The 26,873-nt window shown below is 44.2% G+C and overlaps 3 protein-coding genes across 4 annotated transcripts in view; 1 reads left to right on the top strand and 2 right to left on the bottom strand.

Moving 5' to 3' along the window:
* pcsk6 (proprotein convertase subtilisin/kexin type 6) overlaps nt 1-17,044 on the top strand; it is a 40,082-nt gene extending 23,038 nt beyond the window's left edge. The window contains exons 9-22 of one of the 2 annotated variants that reach the window (XM_069177943.1): nt 2,995-3,095; nt 5,660-5,763; nt 5,882-5,999; nt 10,115-10,303; nt 10,598-10,734; nt 10,842-11,015; nt 11,641-11,743; nt 12,476-12,672; nt 13,521-13,608; nt 13,686-13,789; nt 13,901-14,030; nt 14,150-14,262; nt 14,952-15,093; nt 15,846-17,044. In XM_069177943.1, coding sequence (XP_069034044.1) covers nt 2,995-3,095; nt 5,660-5,763; nt 5,882-5,999; nt 10,115-10,303; nt 10,598-10,734; nt 10,842-11,015; nt 11,641-11,743; nt 12,476-12,672; nt 13,521-13,608; nt 13,686-13,789; nt 13,901-14,030; nt 14,150-14,262; nt 14,952-15,049 — 1,656 coding nt within the window. In that variant the 3' untranslated portion in view covers nt 15,050-15,093; nt 15,846-17,044. Of the gene's footprint in view, nt 1-2,994; nt 3,096-5,659; nt 5,764-5,881; nt 6,000-10,114; nt 10,304-10,597; nt 10,735-10,841; nt 11,016-11,640; nt 11,744-12,475; nt 12,673-13,520; nt 13,609-13,685; nt 13,790-13,900; nt 14,031-14,149; nt 14,263-14,951 lie in introns of both variants that reach the window. The other variant, XM_069177942.1, reaches the window with a different exon arrangement.
* A 1,881-nt stretch (nt 17,045-18,925) lies between these two features.
* plekhf1 (pleckstrin homology domain containing, family F (with FYVE domain) member 1) lies at nt 18,926-20,177 on the bottom strand. Its single transcript, XM_069177950.1, is given in 4 exon segments — nt 18,926-19,304; nt 19,306-19,727; nt 19,854-19,956; nt 19,958-20,177. Coding segments are annotated over 4 exon segments (858 nt in total). The 5' UTR covers nt 20,102-20,177; the 3' UTR covers nt 18,926-19,115.
* Nucleotides 20,178-20,726: 549 nt separating this feature from the next.
* pop4 (POP4 homolog, ribonuclease P/MRP subunit) lies at nt 20,727-25,686 on the bottom strand. The gene is made up of 7 exons (XM_069177971.1): nt 25,581-25,686; nt 24,244-24,299; nt 23,938-24,167; nt 23,786-23,863; nt 23,625-23,686; nt 23,446-23,547; nt 20,727-21,831 (listed from the first exon to the last, which is right to left on the bottom strand). Exons 1-7 carry the CDS (start codon nt 25,591-25,593, stop codon nt 21,695-21,697), a joined length of 678 nt encoding a protein of 225 aa, XP_069034072.1. The 5' UTR covers nt 25,594-25,686; the 3' UTR covers nt 20,727-21,694.
* Nucleotides 25,687-26,873: the final 1,187 nt, after the last annotated feature.

Here is a 26,873-nt window from a genome sequence, read left to right as displayed (position 1 = left end):
AAGCATTTACCCTCAGCTGGTCCTCCAGGCGGTGGTCACCCTCTGCTGGCCTGGGTGCACTGGCTCCCTCAGGCCAGCTATGGCTTCTTCCTTCACCACACGCCACTGTGGGAACAGCACTCCTCTTCAGCTATGCCCCCTCCACATGATAAGCACCAATGTGACGAGTCAGGGATTATGCAGCCAAGAGACAAGGCAGAGAGATGAACTCTTTCTTAGCTCAGGTCCTGGGTTCCATACACGAAGAACTCCAGGACTGGCTCTTTATTTGGCTCAAGAACATGCCATTAACTTTCACACACTAACACACACAAATCACAGGTAATTACATTAATGCCCAACTCATGTCACTTATGGTGCCTACTATGAACATTCGAACAACCTCTAGGCATTCTGGGAAGAACCGTTACTATTCCGACGCTACATTATGAAGATGATGGATGCAACTGTAAAATATCCAATCTGACAAAATATAACTTTCAAAATACTTTCAGAAATACAACATTACACTGAATCTTTCATTCTGTTAGTATGCAAATGATTATTGATAATAGGAGGACGAGCAAGGATTCACCTCAGAGAGTCTGTAGCTGGTGCTGCTCCTGGTTCTGGTGTCTGTGGCCCGGTCCAGCACTGTTCTCCTCACTGTAAAACATTTTCTGGTTCTGGTGTCTGTGGTCCGGTCCAGAACTGTTCTCCAGGACCAGCTGTCCATCCACACAGAGGTTAGTAGGAATCACTGGATCTCACTGCAGCAGCAACAGGCCTCATCAATGCTGATACAGGATGTTACACCAGCTGGATCAGCAGGTCTGAGACCAGCACTAAAACATTATATTCCATATACAGTGGGTACGGAAAGTATTCAGACCCCTTTAAATTTTCCACTCTTTGTTTCATTGCAGCCATTTGCTAAAATCAAAAAAGTTAATTTTATTTCTCATTAATGTACACTCAGCACCCCATCTTGACAGAAAAAAACAGAAATGTAGAAATTTGTGCAAATTTATTAAAAAAGAAAAACTGAAATATCACATGGTCATAAGTATTCAGACCCTTTGCTCAGTATTGAGTAGAAGCACCCTTTTGAGCTCGTACAGCCATGAGTCTTCTTGGGAATGATGCAACAAGCTTTTCACACCTGGATTTGGGGATCCTCTGCCATTCTTCCTTGCAGATCCTCTCCAGTTCCGTCAGGTTGGATGGTGAACGTTGGTGGACAGCCATTTTCAGGTCTCTCCAGAGATGCTCAATTGGGTTTAGGTCAGGGCTCTGGCTGGGCCAGTCAAGAATGGTCACAGAGTTGTTCCGAAGCCACTCCTTTGTTATTTTAGCTGTGTGCTTCGGGTCATTGTCTTGTTGGAAGGTGAACCTTCGGCCCAGTCTGAGGTCCAGAGCACTCTGGAAGAGGTTTTCTTCCAGGATATCTCTGTACTTGGCCGCATTCATCTTTCCTTCAATTGCAACCGGTCGTCCTGTCCCTGCAGCTGAAAAACACCCCCATAGCATGATGCTGCCACCACCATGTTTCACTGTTGGGATTGTATTGGGCAGGTGATGAGCAGTGCCTGGTTTTCTCCACACATACCGCTTACAATTAACGCCAAAAAGTTCAATCTTGGTCTCATCAGACCAGAGAATCTTATTTCTCATAGTCTGGGAGTCCTTCATGTGTTTTTTGTCAAACTCTATGAGGGCTTTCATATGTCTTGCACTGAGGAGAGGCTTCCGTCGGGCCACTCTGCCATAAAGCCCCGACTGGTGGAGGGCTGCAGTGATAGTTGACTTTGTGGAACTTTCTCCCATCTCCCTACTGCATCTCTGGAGCTCAGCCACAGTGATCTTTGGGTTCTTCTTTGCCTCTCTCACCAAGGCTCTTCTCCCACGATTGCTCAGTTTGGCTGGACGGCCAGGTCTAGGAAGAGTTCTGGTCGTCCCAAACTTCTTCCATTTAAGGATTATGGAGGCCACTGTGCTCTTAGGAACCTTGAGTGCTGCAGAAATGATTTTGTAACCTCGGCCAGATCTGTGCCTTGCCACAATTCTGTCTCTGAGCTCCTTGGACAGTTCCTTCGACCTCATGATTCTCATTTGCTCTGACATGCACTGTGAGCTGTAAGGTCTTATGTAGACAGGTGTGTGCCTTTCCTAATCAAGGCCAATCAGTTTAATTAAACACAGCTGGACTCCAATGAAGGAGTAGAACCATCTCAAGGAGGATCAGAAGAAATGGACAGCATGTGAGTTAAATATGAGTGTCACAGCAAAGGGTCTGAATACTTATGACCATGTGATATTTCAGTTTTTCTTTTTTAATAAATTTGCACAAATTTCTACATTTCTGTTTTTTTCTGTCAACATGGGGTGCTGAGTGTACATTAATGAGAAATAAAATGAACTTTTTTGATTTTAGCAAATGGCTGCAATGAAACAAAGAGTGAAAAATGTAAAGGGGTCTGAATACTTTCCGTACCCACTGTATATAGAAATACAGAGAACATAAAGGCAAACAGGAAACACAAGATCATGTGAATAGTAACGCATAAATACAAATTAAAATAGTGAAATAAAGTAGAAATAAGCTAAAACAGAAAAACAGTTTAAAGAGCAGAATAAAATGTTTATGTGATAAACGGTCCTTAATTTAATAAAGCATCAAATAGAGAAGTTTGATTTAAAGAAGTTAGAGTTGAAGCAGACCTGCTGTCTTCTGACAAGCTATAAATAATATTTTGTTATTTTGAATAATCACAGCACCCAAATGTGTTATTTCTGTTTATGTTATGTTTTATCGTAATTCTTTTAAATCCTATTTATATTGTCTTTGTAGATCATATGTGTCTTTTCTACCTGGTTTTAATGCCTTTCATGTGTAACGTGAAGCCCTTTGAAACACCATCAGTAACATGAATAATAATATAAATCATGAATAAATGATTCTGATGACGAACATGAGAGCCGCTGTGAGCTGAGGTGTGTTTGTGTGTCCGTCAGGTGACCACTGATGTGTGGCAGCGCTGCACTGACGGCCACACCGGTACCTCTGTCTCTGCACCCATCGCAGCCGGAGTTATCGCTCTCGCTCTGGAGGCCAAGTCAGTCCCTGTTCACGCTGTCCTCCATCACGTCTGTCTGCTTCACTTCTTCTGTGTCCATCTGACCATCAGAAGCTACATTACACTTAGAAAAAAAACATTTTTTGATGGAGGAGTATTTCATACATGTCTCTCTGAACATTGGAAGCTTCTGTCCTCGTTGATAGGTTCAAAGAAAATAATGATGTCATTATATTTTCCACGACCCAAAAAGATAAGCAGTAAGTCCAAGCTCAGACTGGATATAAAAGAGTTCGTAGCTTCAGGTCTGTAAAATGGTTCTGATCCAGAAGTGTCTTCAGCTGCAATACCAGCGAGTGCCACTAGAGGTCGGCTCCAAAAAGCCTCCGGCTCCATAGACTCCCATTCAACTTCTCTCATCAAATCCAAAGTGAATAAAATGTGTCCATCAGTTATCTCGGTGTTGTTAGCTAAAGTCACTCCTTCCTATTAGTTTTCTGGAGGTCCATCTGAAAATAATCCCTCATTCATTAGAAAAGAAGATTCAAGAAGACCTGTTTTTGGGGGCGTGTCTGTTTGATTGACAGGCCTGTGGTGCAGTCAGGTTACAGCTATCGGTGGGCTCATGGCTAAATTTGTCTCCTCACATGCTCCATCCATCCATCCATCCATACATCCATACATCCATACATACATCCATCCATCCAGCCATCCATCAATCATCCGTCCGTCCATCCATCCATCCATCCATCCATCCATCCATCCATCATCCATCCATTCATCCATCCATCCATCATCCATCCATTCATCCATCCATCCATCCATCATCCATCCATTCATCCATCCATCCATCCATCCATCCATCCATCCATCCATCAATCGTCCGTCCATCCATCCATCCATCATCCATCCATCCATCCATCCATCCATCCATCCATCCATCCATCCATCCATCATCCGTCTGTCCATCCATCCATCCATCCATCATCCATCCATCCATTATCCATCCATCAATCATCTGTCCGTCCATCCATCATCCATCCATCCATCCATCCATCCATCCATCCATCCATCCATCAATCATCCGTCCGTCCATCCATCCATCATCCATCCATCCATCAATCCAATCATCCATCCATCCGTCCATCCATTCATCCATCATCATCCATCCATCCATCCATCCATCCATCCATCCATCCATCCATCAATCATCCGTCCGTCCATCCATCCATCCATCATCCATCCATTCATCCATCTATCCATCCATCCATCCATCCATCCATCCATCCATCAATCCATCCATCCATCCATCATCAATCCATCCATCATCCATCCATCATCCATCCATCCATCATTCATCCATTATCCATCCATCCATCCATCCATCCATCCATCCATCCATCCATCCATCCATCCATCCATCTTCCATCCATCCATTAATCCAATCATCCATCCATCCATCCATCCATCCATCCATCCATCCATCCATCATTCATCCATCCATCCATCCTGAAAAAAGTTGGCATGTGTTTGATATGAAATAGAAAACAGGACGTCTTCATTGAAGATCCTCAGGATGTTTGGTAGTTTTATTTGGAACATGACGGATGATTATTTTGTGTTTTGATGAACTAATGAAATCAATTCGAGCTCTACAGCTGAGAGCGGAACCAGTGTGATATTTCTCTTGTAAAATATAATTTTTATCTGAGAAGAAATAGTGAAAATACCCCTTTAAATGACCTCCTCAAACGTCTGGTTGTGTCTGACGAACAGTCCAAAGCTGAGAATCTGACCAGAGAATCTAAAATCAGAGCTCTGTGGTTCCTGAAATATCCAATAATAATTCTAGCCGGAATGGCAGACATTATTTAGGTGGATGTGACCATCTTTAATCCTGCGTCTTCATCAGGGAAGAATTAATACACACGTTTTACAAAGACAATAATTTTGGATCTACACATTAAAAGCTACGCAAAACCCGGGTTTGAATGGAGACCTGGATTTCTCTCCATTTTTTAACCGTGCCTTCATGTGTTGTTTCTCTTTGGACAACTGGGTCAGTTTAAATGTTACTTTACTTACTTTTATGTTTGAATGTATGTTAAACTATGAAGAGATTTTAAGATTTTTTTATTAACATCTGCATTTTGTTTCTAGTCCAGACATCAAGTTTCCTGTCATGTGTCTTTACCTGCTTCCCATGTACTGGGTGACAGTTCATTGGTCCAGACGGGTCATGTGACCACTTACCAGCGGATTATAAGGAACCGCCCTGATGAAGACTTTAGAGGCTGAGCCATGTTGGCATTAGTTTTTACTGGGACTGACTCATTAAAGGCTTTTTAATGAGTCACCCTCAGATTTCTTCAAGTTTTCAACTCATACTTTCAACTTTGTGTGCATGTTAAGGCTCATTACTGGAACTCTGACAAATACTTTGACTTCTACTGCAAACTAGATGAGGCGACAATTTCTGTTAGCATGTCAGTTCATGCTACATACGTGTTGTGCTTATCCTCAAACCCGGTGTGAATGAAAATGTTGAATTATCACAGTAGCAGAGATGAGTCGTCATGGTGACCAGTGTCTGTCTCCTGCAGCCTTCTACTCACATGGAGGGACGTGCAGCACCTCCTGGTGAGGACATCCCGACCCATCCACCTGAAAGCTGACGACTGGAGGACCAATGCCGCCGGACACAGAGGCACTCTGCTTCCCTTCTCACACTGATTCATGCTGGAAGACAGTCAGCTGATCACAGGTCACCATGACAATGCTGAACACTTAGTGATATTCACTTTGCCTCTTCTCACCTCCCACAGTCAGTCATCTGTATGGTTTTGGCCTGGTGGATGCAGAGGCCATGGTGCTGGAGGCCTCGAGGTGGAGGACGGTTCCTCCTCAGCGCACCTGCAGTCAGACGCCTGAGCGACGCACCAGGTGAGCTGAAGGCAGCGTGTCGCTCAGTGTGTGCGTCCTTCAGAAAGTCAACCTGTCTGCACACGTTAGAGAGAAGAACCCGGTCCAACGAACACCTTCACTTCAACATCCTACGATGAAGTTAACCAAGCAGAGATCGGGGTGGGGGAGATGAGGAGGAGGAAGAGGAGGAGGAGGAAGAGGAGGAGGAGGAGGAGCTGGAGGAGCTGGAGGATACACATACCTCACACACACACACACACACACACACACACACACACAGTCAGTCAGTGTGTGTGTGTGTGTGAGGTGTGTGTGTGTGTGTGTGTGTGTGTGTGTGTGTGTGTGTGTGTGTGTGAGGTGTGTGTGCGTGTGTGTGCGTGTGTGTGAGGTGTGTGTGCGTGTGTGAGGTGTGTGTGTGCGTGTGTGTGTGTGTGTGTGTGTGTGTGTGTGGGTGTGTGGGTGTGTGGGTGTGTGGGTGTGAGTTTGTTACCTCATTGTGACCTTTTCCAGTATAAACATGGACTTTGTCTGGACTAGTAGTCCCCAAAGCAAAACATAATTTCTGAGGTTGTGGAAAAAGTTAAGCTGTGAATGGAGGTTTGATTCAAGTTAAGGTTGGTTATAGGTACAGTTAATAATGAGTTGGTTATAGGTACAGTTAATAATGAGTTGGTTATAGGTACGGTTAATAATGAGTTGGTTATAGTTAAGGTTACTAATGAGTTGGTTATAGGTACAGTTAATAATGAGTTGGTTATAGGTACAGTTAATAATGAGTTGGTTATAGGTACGGTTAATAATGAGTTGGTTATAGTTAAGGTTACTAATGAGTTGGTTATAGGTACGGTTAATAATGAGTTGGTTATAGTTAAGGTTACTAATGAGTTGGTTATAGGTACGGTTAATAATGAGTTGGTTATAGGTAGTTAATAATGAGTTGGTTATAGGTACGGTTAATAATGAGTTGGTTATAGTTAAGGTTACTAATGAGTTGGTTATAGGTACGGTTAATAATGAGTTGGTTATAGGTAAGGTTAACAATGAGTTGGTTATAGGTACGGTTAATAATGAGTTGGTTATAGGTACAGTTAATAATGAGTTGGTTATAGGTACGGTTAATAATGAGTTGGTTATAGTTAAGGTTAATAATGAGTTGGTTATAGGTACAGTTAATAATGAGTTGGTTATAGTTAAGGTTAATAATGAGTTGGTTATAGTTAAGGTTACTAATGAGTTGGTTATAGTTAAGGTTACTAATGAGTTGGTTATAGGTAAGGTTAACAATGAGTTGGTTATAGGTACGGTTAATAATGAGTTGGGTATAGGTACGGTTAATAATGAGTTGGGTATAGGTACAGTTAATAATGAGTTGGTTATAGGTACGTTAATAATGAGTTAGTTATAGGTACGGTTAATAATGAGTTGGTTATAGGTACGGTTAATAATGAGTTGGTTAAAGGTAAGGTTAATAATGAGTTGGTTATAGGTACAGTTAATGAGTTGGTTATAGGTAAGGTTAACAATGAGTTGGTTATAGGTACGGTTAATAATGAGTTGGTTATAGGTACAGTTAATAATGAGTTGGTTATAGGTACGGTTAATAATGAGTTGGTTATAGTTTAGGTTAATAATGAGTTGGTTATAGTTAAGGTTAATAAAAAGTTGGTTATAGGTACAGTTAATAATGAGTTGGTTATGGGTACGGTTAATAATGAGTTGGTTATCGGTACAGTTAATAATGAGTTGGTTATAGGTACGTTAATAATCAGTTAGTTATAGGTACGGTTAATAATGAGTTGGTTATAGGTACGGTTAATAATGAGTTGGTTATAGCTAAGGTTACTAATGAGTTGGTTATAGGTAAGGTTAACAATGAGTTGGTTATAGGTACGGTTAATAATGAGTTGGGTATAGGTACAGTTAATAATGAGTTGGTTATAGGTACGTTAATAATCAGTTAGTTATAGGTACGGTTAATAATGAGTTGGTTATAGGTACGGTTAATAATGAGTTGGTTAAAGGTAAGGTTAATAATGAGTTGGTTATAGTTAAGGTTAATAATGAGTTGGTTATAGGTACAGTTAATAATGAGTTGGTTATAGGTACGGTTAATAATGAGTTGGTTATAGGTAAGGTTAATAATGAGTTGGTTATAGTTAAGGTTAATAATGAGTTGGTTATAGGTACAGTTAATAATGAGTTGGTTATAGGTATGGTTAATAATGAGTTGGTTAAAGGTAAGGTTAATAATGAGTTGGTTATAGGTACAGTTAATAATGAGTTGGTTATAGGTACGGTTAATAATGAGTTGGTTAAAGGTAAGGTTAATAATGAGTTGGTTATATTTAAGGTTAATAATGAGTTGGTTATAGGTACAGTTAATAATGAGTTGGTTATAGGTACGGTTAATAATGAGTTGGTTATAGGTACGGTTAATAATGAGTTGGTTATAGTTAAGGTTACTAATGAGTTGGTTATAGGTACGGTTAATAATGAGTTGGTTATAGGTAAGGTTAACAATGAGTTGGTTATAGGTACGGTTAATAATGAGTTGGTTATAGGTACAGTTAATAATGAGTTGGTTATAGGTACTGTTAATAATGAGTTGGTTATAGGTAAGGTTAACAATGAGTTGGTTATAGGTACGGTTAATAATGAGTTGGGTATAGGTACAGTTAATAATGAGTTGGTTATAGGTACGGTTAATAATGAGTTAGTTATAGGTACGGTTAATAATGAGTTGGTTATAGGTACGGTTAATAATGAGTTGGTTAAAGGTAAGGTTAATAATGAGTTGGTTATAGGTACAGTTAATAATGAGTTGGTTATAGGTACGGTTAATAATGAGTTGGTTAAAGGTAAGGTTAATAATGAGTTGGTTATATTTAAGGTTAATAATGAGTTGGTTATAGGTACAGTTAATAATGAGTTGGTTATAGGTAAGGTTAACAATGAGTTGGTTATAGGTACGGTTAATAATGAGTTGGTTATAGGTACAGTTAATAATGAGTTGGTTATAGGTACGGTTAATAATGAGTTGGTTATAGTTTAGGTTAATAATGAGTTGGTTATAGTTAAGGTCAATAATGAGTTGGTTATAGGTACAGTTAATAATGAGTTGGTTATAGGTACGGTTAATAATGAGTTGGTTATAGTTAAGGTTACTAATGAGTTGGTTATAGGTAAGGTTAACAATGAGTTGGTTATAGGTACGGTTAATAATGAGTTGGGTATAGGTACAGTTAATAATGAGTTGGTTATAGGTATGGCTAAAAATGAGTTGGTTATAGGTACGGTTAATAATGAGTTGGTTATAGGTAAGGTTAATAATGAGTTGGTTATAGTTAAGGTTAATAATGAGTTTTTTTTATAGGTACGGTTAATAATGAGTTGGTTATAGGTAAGGTTAATAATGAGTTGGTTATAGTTAAGGTTAATAATGAGTTGGGTATAGGTACAGTTAATAATGAGTTGGTTATAGGTACGGTTAATAATGAGTTGGTTATAGTTGAGGTTAATAATGAGTTGGTTATAGGTACGGTTAACAATGAGTTGGTTATAGGTACGGTTAATAATGAGTTGGTTATAGGTACGGTTAATAATGAGTTGGGTATAGGTACAGTTAATAATGAGTTGGTTATAGGTACGGTTAATAATGAGTTGGTTATAGGTACGGTTAATAATGAGTTGGTTATAGTTAAGGTTAATAATGAGTTGGTTATAGTTAAGGTTAATAATGAGTTGGTTATAGGTACGGTTAACAATGAGTTGGTTATAGGTACGGTTAATAATGAGTTGGTTATAGGTACGGTTAATAATGAGTTGGTTATAGTTAAGGTTAATAATGAGTTGGTTATAGGTACGGTTAATAATGAGTTGGTTATAGGTAAGGTTAATAATGAGTTGGTTATAGTTAAGGTTAATAATGAGTTGGGTATAGGTACAGTTAATAATGAGTTGGTTATAGGTACAGTTAATAATGAGTTGGTTATAGGTACAGTTCTGGTTAAGGTCTTGTTTTTCCTCAATAATTACATGTCAACACCATGTCCTATAAAAGATATCTGTGCTGCACTGAGTTTAATCTATTGCTTTCATGCAACTGTTCAGTGATCTTCCTTCGGACTCTTCAGGCACATCCATGCTGGCCAGAACCTGAACAGCAGCATGACCACTTCTGGATGTGCAGAGGATCTGGAGCACCACGTGGATTACCTGGAGCATGTGGTGGTCAAGGTGCTGATCGTCCACCCACGACGAGGAGACCTGGAGATCATCCTCATCTCTCCGTCCGGGACTCGATCTCAGCTCCTGGCCAAGAGGTGAGAGTGTTCAGCAGGTCCAGCTGGACCTTCATTAAAGGGTTGGTTCCATCATATATCCCAGCGCCCTTTAGCCCTGTAGATGCTACATCTGTGAATGTAAACCAGGGCTGTTTACAGCACACACAGTCTCACCTTCAGAATGGACCAGAGAGGCCGTGGTCCAGCTGATCTAGTTTCTGTCCGGGCCCACAAGCTCTCTGTGATTGTAAATGGCTTGATGTGAAGGGTACATGAGCAGACGGCTTTAACTTCACCTTGTCCACTCCTCAGTCACCTCACTGTTGTTCACAGGTTGTTCGACAGTTCCAACAAGGGCTTCAGGAACTGGGAGTTCATGACCATTCATTTTTGGGGTGAGAGGGCAGAGGGCACGTGGACTCTGGAGATTACGGACTCACTGTCAAAGCTGCGCAACCCTGAGGTGCTGGGTGAGGTCCAACAAGACACACGCTCAGGTTTACTTGTCAATCAACCGTCACATCTGAGAGCGACCTGCAGCTTTGGGACTGAAGCTTTATTATTGTGACTGTTACAGGAAACCTAAAAGAATGGACTCTGATTCTTTACGGAACATCTCAGAACCCTGACCAGACCCACCCTGCTCAGCACTCCCATTCAAGGATGCTGGAGACCTCCAATCCAGAGGAGGTGCTGGAGGAGCCAGAGCTCCAGGAGGAGGAGGAGGAAGATGAGGATGAGGAGTACAGTGGTGAGAGAATCCAAAAAGTTACAGATTAAAGAACATACAGGACAAAAACCATTGGTTTCTCACACATTTATGTGCATTTTTTTTACAGGTAGATGATTTTCATTAATAAATGAAAAATATACCAGAGAGCATAAAGGAAGTGGTGGTTGGATATGGAAAGAATATTTGATGTGTCTTTCAGAGAAATTAGAAATTAAAATTGGAAAACACGTTGGTGATGATGGTGATGATGGTGATGATGATGATGGTGGTGATGATGATGATGGTGGTGATGATGGTGGTGGTGGTGAAGATGATGATGGTGGTGATGATGATGATGGTGGTGATGATGATGGTGGTGATGATGATGATGGTGGTGATGATGGTGGTGATGATGATGATGGTGGTGATGATGATGGTGGTGATGGTGGTGGTGATGGTGGTGGTGATGATGGTGATGATGATGATGGTGGTGATGATGATGATGGTGGTGATGATGATGGTGGTGATGGTGGTGGTGATGATGGTGGTGATGGTGGTGGTGATGAAAATGATGATGGTGGTGATGGTGGTGGTGATGAAGATGATGATGGTGGTGATGATGATCATAATAATGATGATGATCATAATATTGGTCTTCATCCAGGTCCCTGCCACAGTGAGTGTGGAGACCAGGGCTGTGATGGACCAGACGCTGACCACTGCCTCAACTGTGTCCACTTCAGTTTGGGCAGCTTGAAAACAGGCAGGTAAGAGTTAACAGAAGAAAATGAAGTGTAAGGACACGCCTGCTCCCATGATGCTTCACTTTAAAACTGTACTCATGCTTACTGTACTTATGCAACCTAGTTTCCAAAAAAGTTGAGATGCTGTGTAAAATGTAAATAAAAACAGAATAGAATGATTTGCAAATCCAATAAACCAATATTTTATTGCAGTTCGACTGCAGACAACATATCAAATATTGAAACTGAGAAATTGTATTGTTTTACAAAAAATATCTTCTCATTTTGAATCTGATGCAGCAACACATCTCTATAACGTTGTTTCAGAATCATGTTCACCACTGAGCTGCATCACCTCTTCTTTTCTCCAGTTTCTGAAGTTTAGAAAGTGAAATGTGGTTCCATTCTTGCCTGATAGAGGCAACAAAAGGACACCAAAATGTGATATGTTGTCTTTAGTCTAGCTGCAATTAAATATGGATTAAGAGGATTTACAAATCATCGTATTCTGTTTTTATTTGCATTTTACACAGTGTTCCAGCTTTTTGGGAAACGGTGTTGTATCAACAGTCAGACATGTGTCAGGTGGAAAGGCTCGTGTGTGAAGTCTGACAAGGAACTACAGGGAGTGATGTCATGTTCCGAATCGTCCTCCGACTCACGTGTGTTCAGTCAGTCTAACCAGTGAAACCATGTTAGATGACCATGTGTGTCCCGCTGTGTTCTGACTCTCTGCTGCCCCCTGTGTGTGTGGAGGACCTGTGTGAGCCACTGTCCACTGGGACACTACGAGGACGTGGAGTCCCGCCGCTGCCGCCGCTGCTCTACAGGGTGTGAGAGATGTGTCGGTCGATCTGCTGGCGAGTGTCTCTCCTGCCGAACAGGCCTTTATTTCAACACGCTGAACTCCAGCTGCAGTGACACCTGTCCTCCAGGTGACTTTACTGACGACAGTAAGTCAGCACACACACACACTACAGAACATACATGTGTAGTCGGCACGCTGATCAGAGGTCTGCAAACCTTTTCAGGGTGTGTTGGTGTGTGTGTGTGGTTATTGATTGTTCATGACAAAAAATGAATGTTGGGCTATTGGTTGTGCAGCGTAGATAATAAATACATATTATAATAACTGTGATTTGTGACTCTGCTGCTGCATCACTAGCTCACAGGAATGTGCAAACATGCATGTTTCTCCAGACTCATATCATACAATACGCAGTGAGGACTTTGAAAAGTTGAACTGTTGAACTGTTTGGGCGATGAAGCTGCGTGACAACAGACGATGCTTCAAACCTGGATGTTTCTGTAAAGAAGCTCCAGATTGTAAAACGTAGATTCTTCACACACACGTTGAACCGACACACAGAAGATCTACACAATCACTTTAGATCAGAGTCACACATTCAGTCTGTCCTGCTGTCAATCACTGATGGACACAAACATGATGAGGTCACAGTGAAGGTGACCTTTGACCTTCTGGATATAAAGTGTCATCAATTTATAATTTATCCCTGTTAGATATTTGTGAAATTGAGTCATAATTAGTGTATGAATTGTGTAGCTACGGCCACGAATGGGTTTTGTGAGGTCACAGTGACCTTTGACCTTTGACCACCAAAATCGTATCAGTCCATTCTTGGTATGAGGTGAACGTTTGCACCTTATCTGAAGAAAGTCCTTTGAGGCGTTGAATCTTGTTTGAACCTGCCGACTGTGCATGCTGTATATACATGCTATACATGTTAAATAAGTCTGTCGGAGACTGTCGCGCTCGTCACTGACGCCGGCTGTCCGTCAGGTCGGAGACGGTGTGTGAAGTGTCAGCACACCTGCAGGTCGTGTCTGAGGCATGCAGACAGATGCACCGCCTGCAGCGAAGGCTACAGGTACGTGAATGCAGACTCGGTTTGTGTTTGAGCTTTGGTTTAAAGCAACTTCTTGTAATGCCGTTGGCTTGTTTCAGTCTGGCAGGGATGACTTGTGTCCCTGAATGCACCAATGGAACCTTTTTCCATGTGGAGGAGATGATGTGCAGCCCGTGTCATTCCTCCTGTCGGACTTGTACAGGTCAGAGTGTGTGTGCATCTCTGACTGATGATGTGATATATTGGCTCAGCTCCCATCGCACCACGGCAGGAGGGTTTGATGTTACTTTAGGATTGATGTCTGTGTTTGCAGGGCCGGGCCGGGAGGAGTGCCTCCAGTGTACCGAGGGCCACCTGCAGCAGGAGTGGAGGTGTGTGCCGGTCTGCACTCCTGGATATTACTCTGTCGAGGCAGCAGGACTCCCTCATAAGATGTGTCACAGGTTTCGGATTCATTTTAAATTGTTTTTCTTCCAATAAAACATCTTCATAGCTCCAGTGTTTGTGGAGGAAGTGATGATTCCAGCTCACATCCACAGGTTTTACATCGCTGTGTCTCCAGGTGTCCAGAAAACTGTCTGAGTTGCAGCGGTCCTGGAACAACATGCACCAAATGCAAAGCCGGCCACACTCTGATCAGCAGGATCTGTATCCTGAAAGCATCCTGTAATAACGGTAAGTTGTTCCGCAGACGTTTGACCCCAGGAGGCGTGTCGCAGGTGACGTACAACAGGAGGGGAAGAGGAAGATATCAGCAAACAAACATCAATGCATTATTTATAATATACAAATAAAGTGTTTTATGAGGACACATTTATTAGACCTCAAGCAAACACACAATATGCATCACATCCAAATGCTGGAGCTGAAAGCAGCCAGTGTTTCTCATACAGCTCTTTTAAAACACGTTAGGTGTCTGCGACTGTCGTCTTCAATCCATTACATTGCCGGTGTGTTGCCTAGGGAGACGGAAATAAACATCTTTATCTGAAGGTGAACTCTGCTCCAGCTCCCTCTGTAGTGTTCCTGTTTATCCAGATGTGGACAGTGTGAGGAGAATAAAAGCACAAATTTATTGAGCCTTCTTGATCAGATTATTCAGATTAATGTATCAGATGCAGATCGAGTTAGCATCAGTGTTAGCATCAGTGTTAGCATCAGTGTTACAATAATGTTTGAATCCCAGATTTACCTGAGCGGACCACTTTAGGAGCCTTCAGGTGTTCAGGAAGCAGAGAAACTAAAAGCTGCTTTAATAATAGAGAATAAAACAGCAGATCAAAGCAATAAAATAAAAAGTTCGTTCAACCATCTTCCTGTGACGCCTGGAGCAGCCAGCTGACTCTTCTTCTGCTCTCTGTCAGCTGATGAGGCGTTCTGTGAGATGGTGAAGTCCAACCGTCTCTGTGAGAGGAAGTTCTACCGTCAGTTCTGCTGCCGCACCTGTCTGATGAACGGATGAGTGGCGACCTGCCGCACCTTCAGCTGAAGGCTGGACACACCGAGGTGGCAATCATTCACCAAGAATTGATCCATCACAGCAGGACGTTCAACATGAAACATTTAACATGAAACATTGAACATGAAACATTGAACATGAAACATTGAACATGAAACATTTAACATGAAACATTTAACATGAAACATTGAACATGAAACATTGAACATGAAACATTGAACATGAAACATTGAACATGAAACATTTAACATGAAACATTTAACATTTAACATGAAACATTTAACATGAAACATTTAACATTGAACATGAAACATTGAACATGAAACATTGAACATGAAACATTGAACATGAAACATTGAACATGAAACATTGAACATGAAACATTGAACATGAAACATTTAACATGAAACATTGAACATGAAACATTTAACATGAAACATTTAACATGAAACATTACTCTAGTGTTATTACTCTAGTGTTATTACATGGTTATTACAGTTATTACAGGGTTATTATGTTATTACAGGGTTATTATAGAGTTGTTATAGGGTTATTACAGAGTTATTACAGGGTTATTATAGGGTTATTACAGGGTTATTATAGGGTTACAACAGGGCCATGGTAAAACAGCACGGCTCGGCCTTTTTAAGTGACCACTGTGCAGTATACTCTGGTACACTTTCTGTGTTACACCTACATACTGTATAATACACTGGCATATCTCATTAGCTGCTCGTACATTGGTTTTCAGTAAGCCTATCATGTTTACTTCAAAGATCTTTCTCTACTTCTCATACAGAACACTCTGACTCCAGGTACAGTCCAGATCTCTGGGAAATGCAGATGTTGATTGGAATAATTCAGGCTGCAAGTACAGCTTTGCCTCTATGAGATCGTCACATTCTGGCTCTACAGAAGATCTCTGCTGACTTGGTCACATTTCATCTGTAATTGTATAAAGGAGTTAATTTGAACCTTGTACTTCAAAAATTGCATGAAGCTGTTAAAATCAATGTCTCCAATGCTTAAAAAACAGCTGTAATTGAAAACAGCAGGTCATTAAAATAAAGATTGTGTCATTTTATTACACACAACTTCTAATCCATTAAAATCTGTCAAATAAGCATGGGATAGTTGGACACATTAGAAGATAATGGTTTCTTCTTCAGTTCTCTTTTCCTATGGTTAATGGTCTGATGATGTCATAAGTGTGTGCTGCTCACCACCTTGAGTAACATGCAGCTTCCATGAAGCTGAATATTCTCAGAGCCATGATGCTGCATGAACAACATGTGGACAGACTGCAGAGCGGCGGGAGGAACACTACAGTCCATCATCTCTTCTTTGTAAATATACCAAGTATGATGAAAAGTATGAGGACAAGGATGTTTTATTAAAAGAAGAACCAGTTGACTAGTTGAGGAAAGCTGACCGCGGTGTTTGAATGTGACGTTTTTCTGAACCAAGAGTTACACAATCTTCATTTCCTTCTTGTTTATCTGAAATGTTGCTGGTTTGAAATAAGACAGATTGAACAGACCACAAGAACAGTATTCACACACTTTTCATGAAGTAATAAATAAATAACTGTCAGCTACACCAACACCCCCACTTACATGTGCAGTGGACACACACATACACAACACACACACACACACACACACACACACACACACACACACACACACACACACACACACATACAGCCTGGTGCCCACACATGCATGTCCAGTATATCCAGGCCTAACATACTGAATTGTAGGGAAATATCTATGAAATGCTGCCGAGTACACGTTTATGTCGGTGAAGAAATGATTTACAAGGATTGAAGGTTTGTCAACATGTTATACTGCATGTCATCTCCCGGAGTCCTTAGTATGGTTAGTGAAATGATAATACCACCTGGCAGATTTGGTTACCACTTTATTGATATTTTTGTACAACTCAACACTTAAAATGTAATTTAGCCTCCGCTGTAAATCTGACGCATGCAGATCACACATTTGTCTGTCTTTCTTTTATTTTATTTTTTTATACATTGGCAACAGCTGTTAGTTTTAAACAGTTGAAGATGATGGTTGAACAAAGACAAAGCTCCCACACGGACCTGGAAGAACTTCTCACGTTTAAATGAGATGGTGCAGCATCATCATGACTTCATCCAGTCACAGAGGTGTTTGGAGGTTTGGATCCAGCAGACAGAAACGACGACATCCTGACAGTGAAATAGATTTTTTTCTTTGGTACTTTTCAGGGGAAGTTTGAGGGACTTTTCACTGAACTCGATCTGCTCTGTACTGAGAACCAACTACATGCTGGAGGTCACACTTCCTCTGTTCATGAGGAAATTCTTACATGACATGAAGTCAGTCAGGGACAGATATCTTAATTCCTTGTAACCACATTGCCCAAAGGCAGGTTAGTGAAACAGGTATGACTCCTCGGCTCAGTCATGGGTCGTTGCCACTGCTTGTCTCGCCTGTGGTTGAGGCCAGTTAAACAATGGTTTCCTCAGTGAAACAGTGATGTGTGCTGCTGTGTGAGGACCAGCTGAAGGGTGGGGCAAGTTTACAGACTCTTTTAAACTGGAGCACATCTCAGGGTGGCTGACAGCTCCGGGAAATCCCAGTCTGTTATGTTGACCTGTTTGAACTCACCTGTGTGATGCTCCAGTGGAAACATCACACCTTTCTACTCTAAACCAACAAACTCACAGCTGACACGCACTCAGTAATCACTACTGACAGCTCTTCATGCAGGACATCATCCAATCACATCAAAATACATCCAATCATCTTTCACTCAGGAAAATGTGTTTTTTGTTTCATGCCTCAGCGAACCATTCAAGTTGTAGTTTACATCCATATCTGTGCAAACTCTTATAGATGGTGCTGCAAGGAAGCTATAAATGATAAAACCTGTAAGGTTCAAAAGCAACTTCATCTTGACAGCACAGAAGATTCATACAAGTTTCCAGTTTAGTACTAATGAGAAACATGGTCGCAGTTTCCCGATCAGCTGCTCAGTTATGGTGTTAAATAATTGGACAAAAAAGTATAATAATAATAGTTTTCTAATAGATATTTGAATTATTGAGTTATGGCCATAAATATGTTTTGTGAGGTCACAGTGACCTTTAACCAACAAACTGCAATCAGTTCATTGTCAGCGCCAAATTTTAAGAAATGACCTTAATGTGTTCCTGAGATATCAGATTCACAAGAATAGGAAGGACGTGAGGTCAAATTGACCTTGACTGCAATATGAGTCAGGATTTTGGTGACCTTTGACCACCATAATCTATACACTTCATCCTTGAGCACAAGTGAATATTTGTGCCAAGTTTGGTGTTTCTGAGATGTTTGCGTTTACAAGTATGTGAGGCGACCTTGACCTTTGACCTCTGAAATTTAATCAGTTCAGAGTTGGTTCATACTTCTAATAATATTTGGACGAGCTGGGGGAGGAGCCAGCGGTGGATCTGACCGATGTGATTGGAAAGCTGACGATACTACGTCCCGCCCACCGATAGCTGTAACCTGACTGCACCACAGGCCTGTCAATCAAACAGACACGCCCCCAAAAACAGGTCTTCTTGAATCTTCTTTTCTAATGAATGAGGGATTATTTTCAGATGGACCTCCAGAAAACTAAGAAGAAGGAGTGACTTTAGCTAAATTATTCTATCATGTGAACATACAGAGAACTAAACATCGTCTGTCTGTGGTACAATGAGTGAATTCAACCTTCAGCTGTTCATAGTTAAATATCGAGGCTTTGCTGTATAATGTGGGTTATTATATCAGAAACCAACTGGAGTGATTACAGAAGCTCCGCGTTCAGGAAGTAACTCTGATAATCAGACAAATCTTTCATGTGTTCTTTAAATACTTTATTGTTCATTGTTCAAAGACAAACGTGAAGTTTAAATGTTCCCATTCAATATTCAATGTTCCCATTTAAACAAACGAACTGGACGGAAGTTAAAATCCTCTCACAGCAGAGAATCTCAGCAGTAGTGTTTCTGACCTAATAAATACAGTCCTGCAACGAGAGCGTCGTCGCACCATTAAAGTCCGCTTCCCATCCGGGTCCTCCGGTGTTCTGGTCTCAGGTAAATGTAGGGGGACCAGGAGTCCATGTGGGAGTCTGTCCACCTGCTGGGGTCGTGATCCTCGTCATTCTCCTGCGCCTCCTCTTCCTCACTGTACTCCTCCACCTCATCTTCGTCCGAGCCCGTCTTCCCTGCACTGTCCCCCCCTCAGCCGGGTTATGTCCCGGTCCTCCGCCTGCAGGAGTCCAGGGTGACACTCGGTGCAGACCCTCAGCCGCTTGGTGGGGTGAATGTGTCCGATCACCGCCCGCTGCTTTGAGCACGAGCCGCACACCACGAAGCCGCACTTCCTGCAGTGGTGCCGGCGCTGCGTCACGGTGAACCTGTCGGAGCAGCGCATGCAGACGGCCGAGGCCCGGTCGGGGATCCAGGTCATGGCGAAGGTGGAACTGGGCGTACAGCTGCGGCTCTGCAGCAGTCTGGACCGGCAGTCCTCCATGTGCTCAATCCAGGCCCGCTTCTCCTCGTACGACGCCGCCGTCACGTAGAAGGACTTTCGAGGTGTGCGGATCAACCACTGGTTCCTCCTCCCGACGCCGTCCTCCAGGTCCTCCAGACAGATGTCCTCTGAAAGCAAAGACGGGAGTGAAGCAACAAGCTCGGTGTGGACACATGAAAAAGCATCCAACACACCTGCAGACCAGCTGGACCTGCGTCTGGTTCTGTCTGTGTGGTTCTGGAGGTTCTGCTCACCTAGAGGGATGATCTGCTGATTCTTGTGCCAGCGTCCACGGAGGACGATGCTGCCGTACACCAGCATGTCGTTGAAAAGGAAGAAGGCCTTCGGCTGCGGCCCCCCGGCGGCTCTGCTTGCTCAGCCGGCCCTCCCCGACCAGAACCCGGCCCGGCTGGGACAGCATCTTCCCCGACGGCCTGAATGAGCTCTCCACAGCGAGGATCCGCTCCCGGTTCTGCTGAGTGAACGTCAGCTGGTCCACCATGGTGTTTCCTGAGTATAAATGTTTCTACCAACAGTCTCTGGAGCTGTTTGTTTCTCTACTTCGACGAGCGGCCGACGCAGAATTTATAGTCGCAGCTCTCGGTGACGTAGCGGGGCTTTCCAAAGAAAGCTCCGCTTTAACACGCAACATGTTGCAAGAAGAAAAGGGGCGGGGACTAAGTTTGAATTCAGAGAACATGAGCTCAGAGGAGAAGGAAACAGCAGAACAACAACATGTGGACCTGCAGCTCAGAGACGTGGGTTCACACTGCAGGAAGTGTGTGTGTGTGTGAGCGAGCGTGTGTGTGTGTGTGTGTGTTTGTGCGTGTGTGTTTGTGTGTGTGTGTTTGTGTGTGTGTGACACTGATGAGCAGGTGGACTTTTCTCAAACACTTATTTCAAACTTGGAAGAAGAAGAAGCTGAAAAGTAGAAAGCTCCTGTTTCCTGTTCGTCCTTCATTCAGCATGTTCACATCCAGTTTCTGCTTCCTCGGTCTGGAGCTTCTTTCTTTTCCATGTTTGGTCTCACAAAATGAAGCTTTTAGTAAAACTCGTGCCTGTGATGAGGCACATTCAGTCTGTCAACTCATCACTATGACGATCAGTTTCTCAAAGATTGACGAGAGCAGTTTTAAACTAAATTTATTTGAGTGATATGATCGATGGTGTTTTTTTTACTTCAGTGAACTTTTGTAAGGAAACAAATCAAATTATAATCAGCTTGTTTATTAACATTACAGAAGACAGAAAACTAAACGTGTCCACTGAAGAAGAACAGACATCCGCTGGGGGACATTTTCTCTTTAAACATTTCATGTCACTGGAAAACACCAAATGTTCCACAACATGAACAAAACCAGGTTCCAGAAATTCAGCCGTCGTTCCTGTTCTCAGGATATTATTAATTAAAACACTTCTTCCTGGTTGAAGCGTTCTGAAACATCCTCCATGTGGATCCATTTCCTGGAGATTATTTATAGCTTCTGATGTCACAGACCTGAAATTCAACTTTCTGTGTCTGCATCAGGAATCTGATCGAGTGAAACCTCATCCTCCCACACAGTTTAAATATAGACAACGGCTGTGAGTCTGCAGAACCTCAGAGAACCTCTTCTACACACAGATCACAGAGTTCTACGTGTTCTGATCCAAACAGGACCGTCCTGCAGAAGGTTTACACACACACACACACACGCACACAAGCACGCGCACACACACACACACACACACACACACACAAGCACGCGCACACACGCACGCACGCACACACACACACGCGCACGCACACACACACACACACACACACACACACACACACACACACACACACACACACGCACACACCATCAGAACCAGCATCCACCTGCAGTCCAACATCACCATCCTGACATCTCTCACACTTCTTATTGGCTGTCCCTCCAAGCTGAGGTGACATCATCAGAGAAAAGTTATCTGATTGGACAAAAGCTGCTGAAACAGGAAACATTGTGTCTGTGTCCTTCTACTCATGACCAGGATCCCCCTGCTGGTCCTTGTTGTTGCAGTACCTCCGGCGGCCAGCGGGAGCAGGAGCAGGTAAAGTCTCTTGTCGAGGTCAAAGGTCGATGCTTCCTCTCACTTTGAACCTCTTGGCCGAGCGTTCGGCGGATCGCTGCTCGAACTTGTTTCCGTAGATGTGAGAGATGAAGCCGTTGATCTCCACCGAAAACACACTGTTCCTCTTCGGGATCACTGTCACACAACGGAGTAAACAATAGAGTAAACAAAAGAGGGAACAACAGAGGAAACAAGGGAACAATAGAGTAGACAAGGGAGTAAACAAAAGAGGAAACAACGGAGGAAACAACAGGAAACAAAAGATTAAAACAGAGTAAGCAGCAGAGTAAACAAGGGAGGAAACAATAGAGGAAACAACAGTAAACAACAGAGGAAACAAAGGAGGAAACAACAGAGGAAACAAGGGAGGAAACAATAGAGGAAACAAGGGAGTAAACAATAGAGGAAACAACAGTAAACAACAGAGGAAACAACAGAGGAAACAACAGTAAACAACAGAGGAAACAATAGAGGAAACAACAGAGTAAGCACCAGAGTAAACAAGGGAGGAAACAGTAGGAACAAGAGTGAGGAGAGGAGGAGACAGAGTGAGGAGAGGAGGAGACAGAGTGAGGAGAGGAGGAGACAGAGTGAGGAGAGGAGGAGACAGAGTGAGGAGAAGAGGAGACAGAGTGAGGAGAGGAGGAGACAGAGTGAGGAGAGGAGGAGACAGAGTGAGGAGAAGAGGAGACAGAGTGAGGAGAGGAGGAGACAGAGTGAGGAGAGGAGGAGACAGAGTGAGGAGAGGAGGAGACAGAGTGAGGAGAGGAGGAGACAGAGTGAGGAGAAGAGGAGACAGAGTGAGGAGAGGAGGAGACAGAGTGAGGAGAAGAGGAGACAGAGTGAGGAGAGGAGAGACAGAGTGAGGAGAGGAGGAGACAGAGTGAGGAGAAGAGGAGACAGAGTGAGGAGAGGAGAGACAGAGTGAGGAGAGGAGACAGTGAGGAGAAGAGGAGACAGAGTGAGGAGGAGAAGAGGAGACAGAGTGAGGAGGAGAAGAGGAGACAGAGTGAGGAGAGGAGGAGACAGAGTGCGGAGAAGAGGAGACAGAGTGAGGAGAGGAGACAGTGAGGAGAAGAGGAGACAGAGTGAGGAGGAGAAGAGGAGACAGAGTGAGGAGGAGAAGAGGAGACAGAGTGAGGAGAAGAGGAGACAGAGTGAGGAGGAGAAGAGGAGACAGAGTGAGGAGAAGAGGAGACAGAGTGAGGAGAAGAGGAGACAGAGTGAGGAGAGGAGAGACAAGGTCTCATGATGAATGACTTCAGCTCGTGGAAATGAAGAAGCTGAATGTGACCAGGAGCGTTGTCAGACCCCGGACCTCCTGTTGGTGATGATACCACCTCCTCCGTGCCCTGTGTGGGGCGGTTCTGGTTGTGTACTGACGGGTCTACTAGCCGGGCTCTGACACACAGCTTCAGCTTTTTATAGTCCGGACATGCTGCGTGTTAATCAGCAGCCAGTGTCTGGGGTTAAGCTCCGCCCCTCCGTTTCACCTCAAGTTGAACATTTTGAAACTCTGGTGTTCATTAAAAAACACGCTGTGCCCATTATGGACTCAGGTTGTCATCTGATTGGTTAAAACTAGCTCGAGGTCGACGCCCAGGATGATGCAGCGTGTGGACACCTGGCTGCGTCCGACAGGTGAACCGGTTCATGAAGGGATGCTGCTCTGAAGCTGGAAACCAGCTGATGTTATTTCATCAGTGAAACCAGAACCGTTGTGTTCCTGAGCTACAGGACGCGTCTCACCTTTCAGTCGGTCCTCCTTGGTGATGATTTTGAAGACATGTTTGAACTCCTGCACCAGAATCCCGGTGGTCCCCACGTATGATGGACATTTGGACCGGACCACTGGGACAGAGAGGAGAACAGGGAGCATCAGAACTGCCTCAGTGGACAGCATCACTTCAGGGAGGATAAAACCGGACCTGTGATGATGGCTCCGTGGAAGTCGGCCTTCATCAGCTTCTGCTGCAAAAACTGTGGACTGCTGTGGAGACATCAGGAGACAGAGACATGATGAGACATCAAGAGACAGGGAAGAGGACGCTGGATGAGACCCGTTCTGAGCAGACTCAGAACCACTGACCTGGTTGGAGCGAGTCCGGAGCACAGGTCCAGGACGTACTGTCTCCACAGCTGGTGCAGAGGCAGGAACAACTCGTATCTATGGCGATGAGGACAAAGACAGTGATGCTGAGGAGGGACAAATTAAAGGGACGTTGGCGTGCCCGTCCTCACCTCTTGTGTTCAGGCCGGATCTGGAAGATCTTCATGGCCCTCTTCTGCCGGGCGTTCAGCCCTCTGGTTCTCCTGCTGGTCCGTTTGGACCGGTCCTTCTTGGGCCGGCAGTAGCCCAGGATCACGGCCTTGTGGCTCAGCATGCTCTTCAGGTCGTGGCGTGCGGGCCGATGGAGGCTGTTCTTCAGGAAGGCCTCGGTGAAGGTCGCCGCTCTGGAGCTGCTCACGGGCTGGAAGAGACACGCCCACGTTCTCAGGGGGGCGGGACACACATGAAACACAGCGTCTGATTGGTCGGCTGCTCACCTCAACGCCCAGAACATCCACCAGGTCACCGGGAACCTGGGACCGGACTAGGGCTTCTGTTCAGAGGAGGAGGAGGAGGAGAGGAGAGGAGAGGAGAGGAGAGGAGAGGAGAGGAGAGGAGAGGAGAGGAGACGAGAGGGGAGAGGAGAGGAGACGAGAGGGGAGAGGAGAGGGGGGGGAGAGGGGGGGAGGGGGAGAGGAGAGAAGAGGAGATTAGGGGAGAGGAGAGGAGATTAGGGGAGGGGAGGAGAGGAGGGGAGAGGAGAGGAGAGGAGAGGAGAGGGGGGGGGAGGGGAGAGGAGACGAGAGGGGAGAGGAGAGGAGAGGGGGGGGAGGGGGAGAGGAGACGAGAGGGGAGAGGAGAGGAGAGGGGGGGGAGGGGAGAGGAGAGAAGAGGAGATTAGGGGAGAGGAGAGGAGATTAGGGGAGGGGAGGAGAGGAGGGGAGAGGAGAGGAGAGGAGAGGAGAGGAGAGGGGGGGGAGGGGAGAGGAGACGAGAGGGGAGAGGAGAGGAGAGGGGGGGGAGGGGAGAGGAGACGAGAGGGGAGAGGAGAGGAGAGGGGGGGGAGGGGAGAGGAGACGAGAGGGGAGAGGAGAGGGGGGGAGAGGGGGGAGGGGAGAGGAAGGGGAGATTAGGGGAGAGGAGATTAGGGGAGGAGAGGAGAGGAGGGGAGAGGAGAGGAGAGGAGAGGAGAGGGTGGGGGAGGGGAGAGGAAGGGGAGATTAGGGGAGAGGAGAGGAGAGGAGAGGAAGGGGAGAGGAGAGAAGAGGAGATGAGGGGAGAGGAGGAGAGGAGAGGAGGGGGGAGAGGAGAGGAGAGGAGAGGAGAGGGGGGGGAGGGGAGAGGAAGGGGAGATTAGGGAAGAGGAGAGGAGAGGAGAGGAAGGGGAGAGGAGAGAAGAGGAGATGAGGGGAGAGGAGGAGAGGAGAGGAGGGGAGAGGAGAGGAGAGGAGATTAGGGGAGAGGAGAGGAGGAGAGGAGAGGAAGGAGAGATTAGGGGAGAGGAGGAGAGGAGGGGAGGAGAGGAGAGAGAAGTGTTTTTAATATAATTTAGTATGCAACCTTTCTGATCTTTGCATTAGTTATGTATTAAATATCATCTGCAGGTCTGTGGATATTAAACTGGGTTGGAAGTGACCTTTGACCCGAGGACAGTGAGAAGAGGATTAAAACTTTCTACTTCCGGCAGCTCGACTGAACTCAACGACTCAATGTTATGTATACGACACAAAACCACAACATACGTCATCAAACGGCGTCGAAGATCCTTAATGAACGAACCGTACATCATTAACGAGCATTAAACCGTAACTCTCCTTCCCCGTTCAAGACTCACCGTCCATGTTCATTTTGAATCGGTCTGAAGACAGACTCCGTGTCTGGACCGGGAACACGTGGTCAACACAACACCAACTCGCTTCCGCTTCCTTCTTCTACGTTTCCGGGGGGAGGTTCATCCTTGACGGTGTTTTACTGCCACCTGCTGGTCCTCCAGGTCCGTCAGCGTCCTCTCTGATTCTTTACTCTCCATGTTTTCTGTAACTGCTTGAACTTTCAGCTCGGAGGCTCTTATAGTAATAAGTACTATGTAATGGAAAAAGGTCGGGACGCTGTACAAAACGTTAATATGAAACAAAATGCAATGATATGGAAATCACATAATCCGATGACATGTCAAATGTTGGAACTGAAAAATATTTTGTTGTTTTTATTGTTTCTTTTTTAATTTGACGGCAGAAACACACTGGAAAAATTGATTAAAACTAAATAAAACAACGTAAAACTACAAAGATTCAGAGAATCTGGAGAAATCTCTGAACACAAGGGACAAGGCTGGAAACCAATATTGGATGGTGGTGATCTTCGGGCCCTCAGGCAGCACTCCATTAAAAACACACTATTCTGGAGTGGAAATCACTGCATGGGCTCAGGAACACTTGTGAAAACCATCGTCTGTGAACACAGTTCATCGCTGCGTCCACAAATGATGTTAAAACTCTCCAAAGAAGAAACCAGATAGAAACATGATCCACAAACACCGCCGCCTTCTCTGGACCGAGATCATTGAAGATGGACTGAGGTGAAGTGGACAACTGTCCTGAGGTCTGATGGATCACAATCTGAGATTCTGTTTGGAAATCATGGACGCTGCATCCTCCAGGTTAAAGAGGAGAGGGACCATCCAGCTTGTTATCAGCTCAGTTCTAAAGCCAGCATCTGTGATGGTACAGGGATGCATTAGTGCACATGGCATGGGTAGCTTGAACATCTGGAAGGAAGCATTAATGCTGAATGATATATTCAGGTTTTGGAGCAACATTTGCTGCCATCCAGACAACGTCTCTTTCAGGGAAGGTCTTGTTTATTTCAGCAGAACAACGTCCAACCACATTCTGCACGTATTCCAACAGCATGGTTCTCTAGTAGAAGAGTCCGCTGATAAACTGGCCTCCTGCAGTCCAGACCTGTCAATCATTGAAAACATCTGGAGCATCAGGACATGAACAACACAACAAAGGAGACCCTGAACTGTTGAGCAGCTGAAATCCTCTATCAGGCAAGAATGGGACCACATTTCACTTTCAAAACTCCAGAAACTGGTCTCCTCAGTTCCCCAATGTTTCCAGAG

The sequence above is a fragment of the Embiotoca jacksoni genome, unplaced genomic scaffold (genome assembly GCF_022577435.1).
Source record: "Embiotoca jacksoni isolate LCO1_2020_lvr unplaced genomic scaffold, fEmbJac1.0.p SCAF_79, whole genome shotgun sequence".
Taxonomy (NCBI): Eukaryota; Metazoa; Chordata; class Actinopteri; family Embiotocidae; genus Embiotoca; species Embiotoca jacksoni.
The sequence above is the reverse complement of the archived record's forward strand: the minus strand, read 5'-3'. Positions and strand labels throughout refer to the sequence as shown.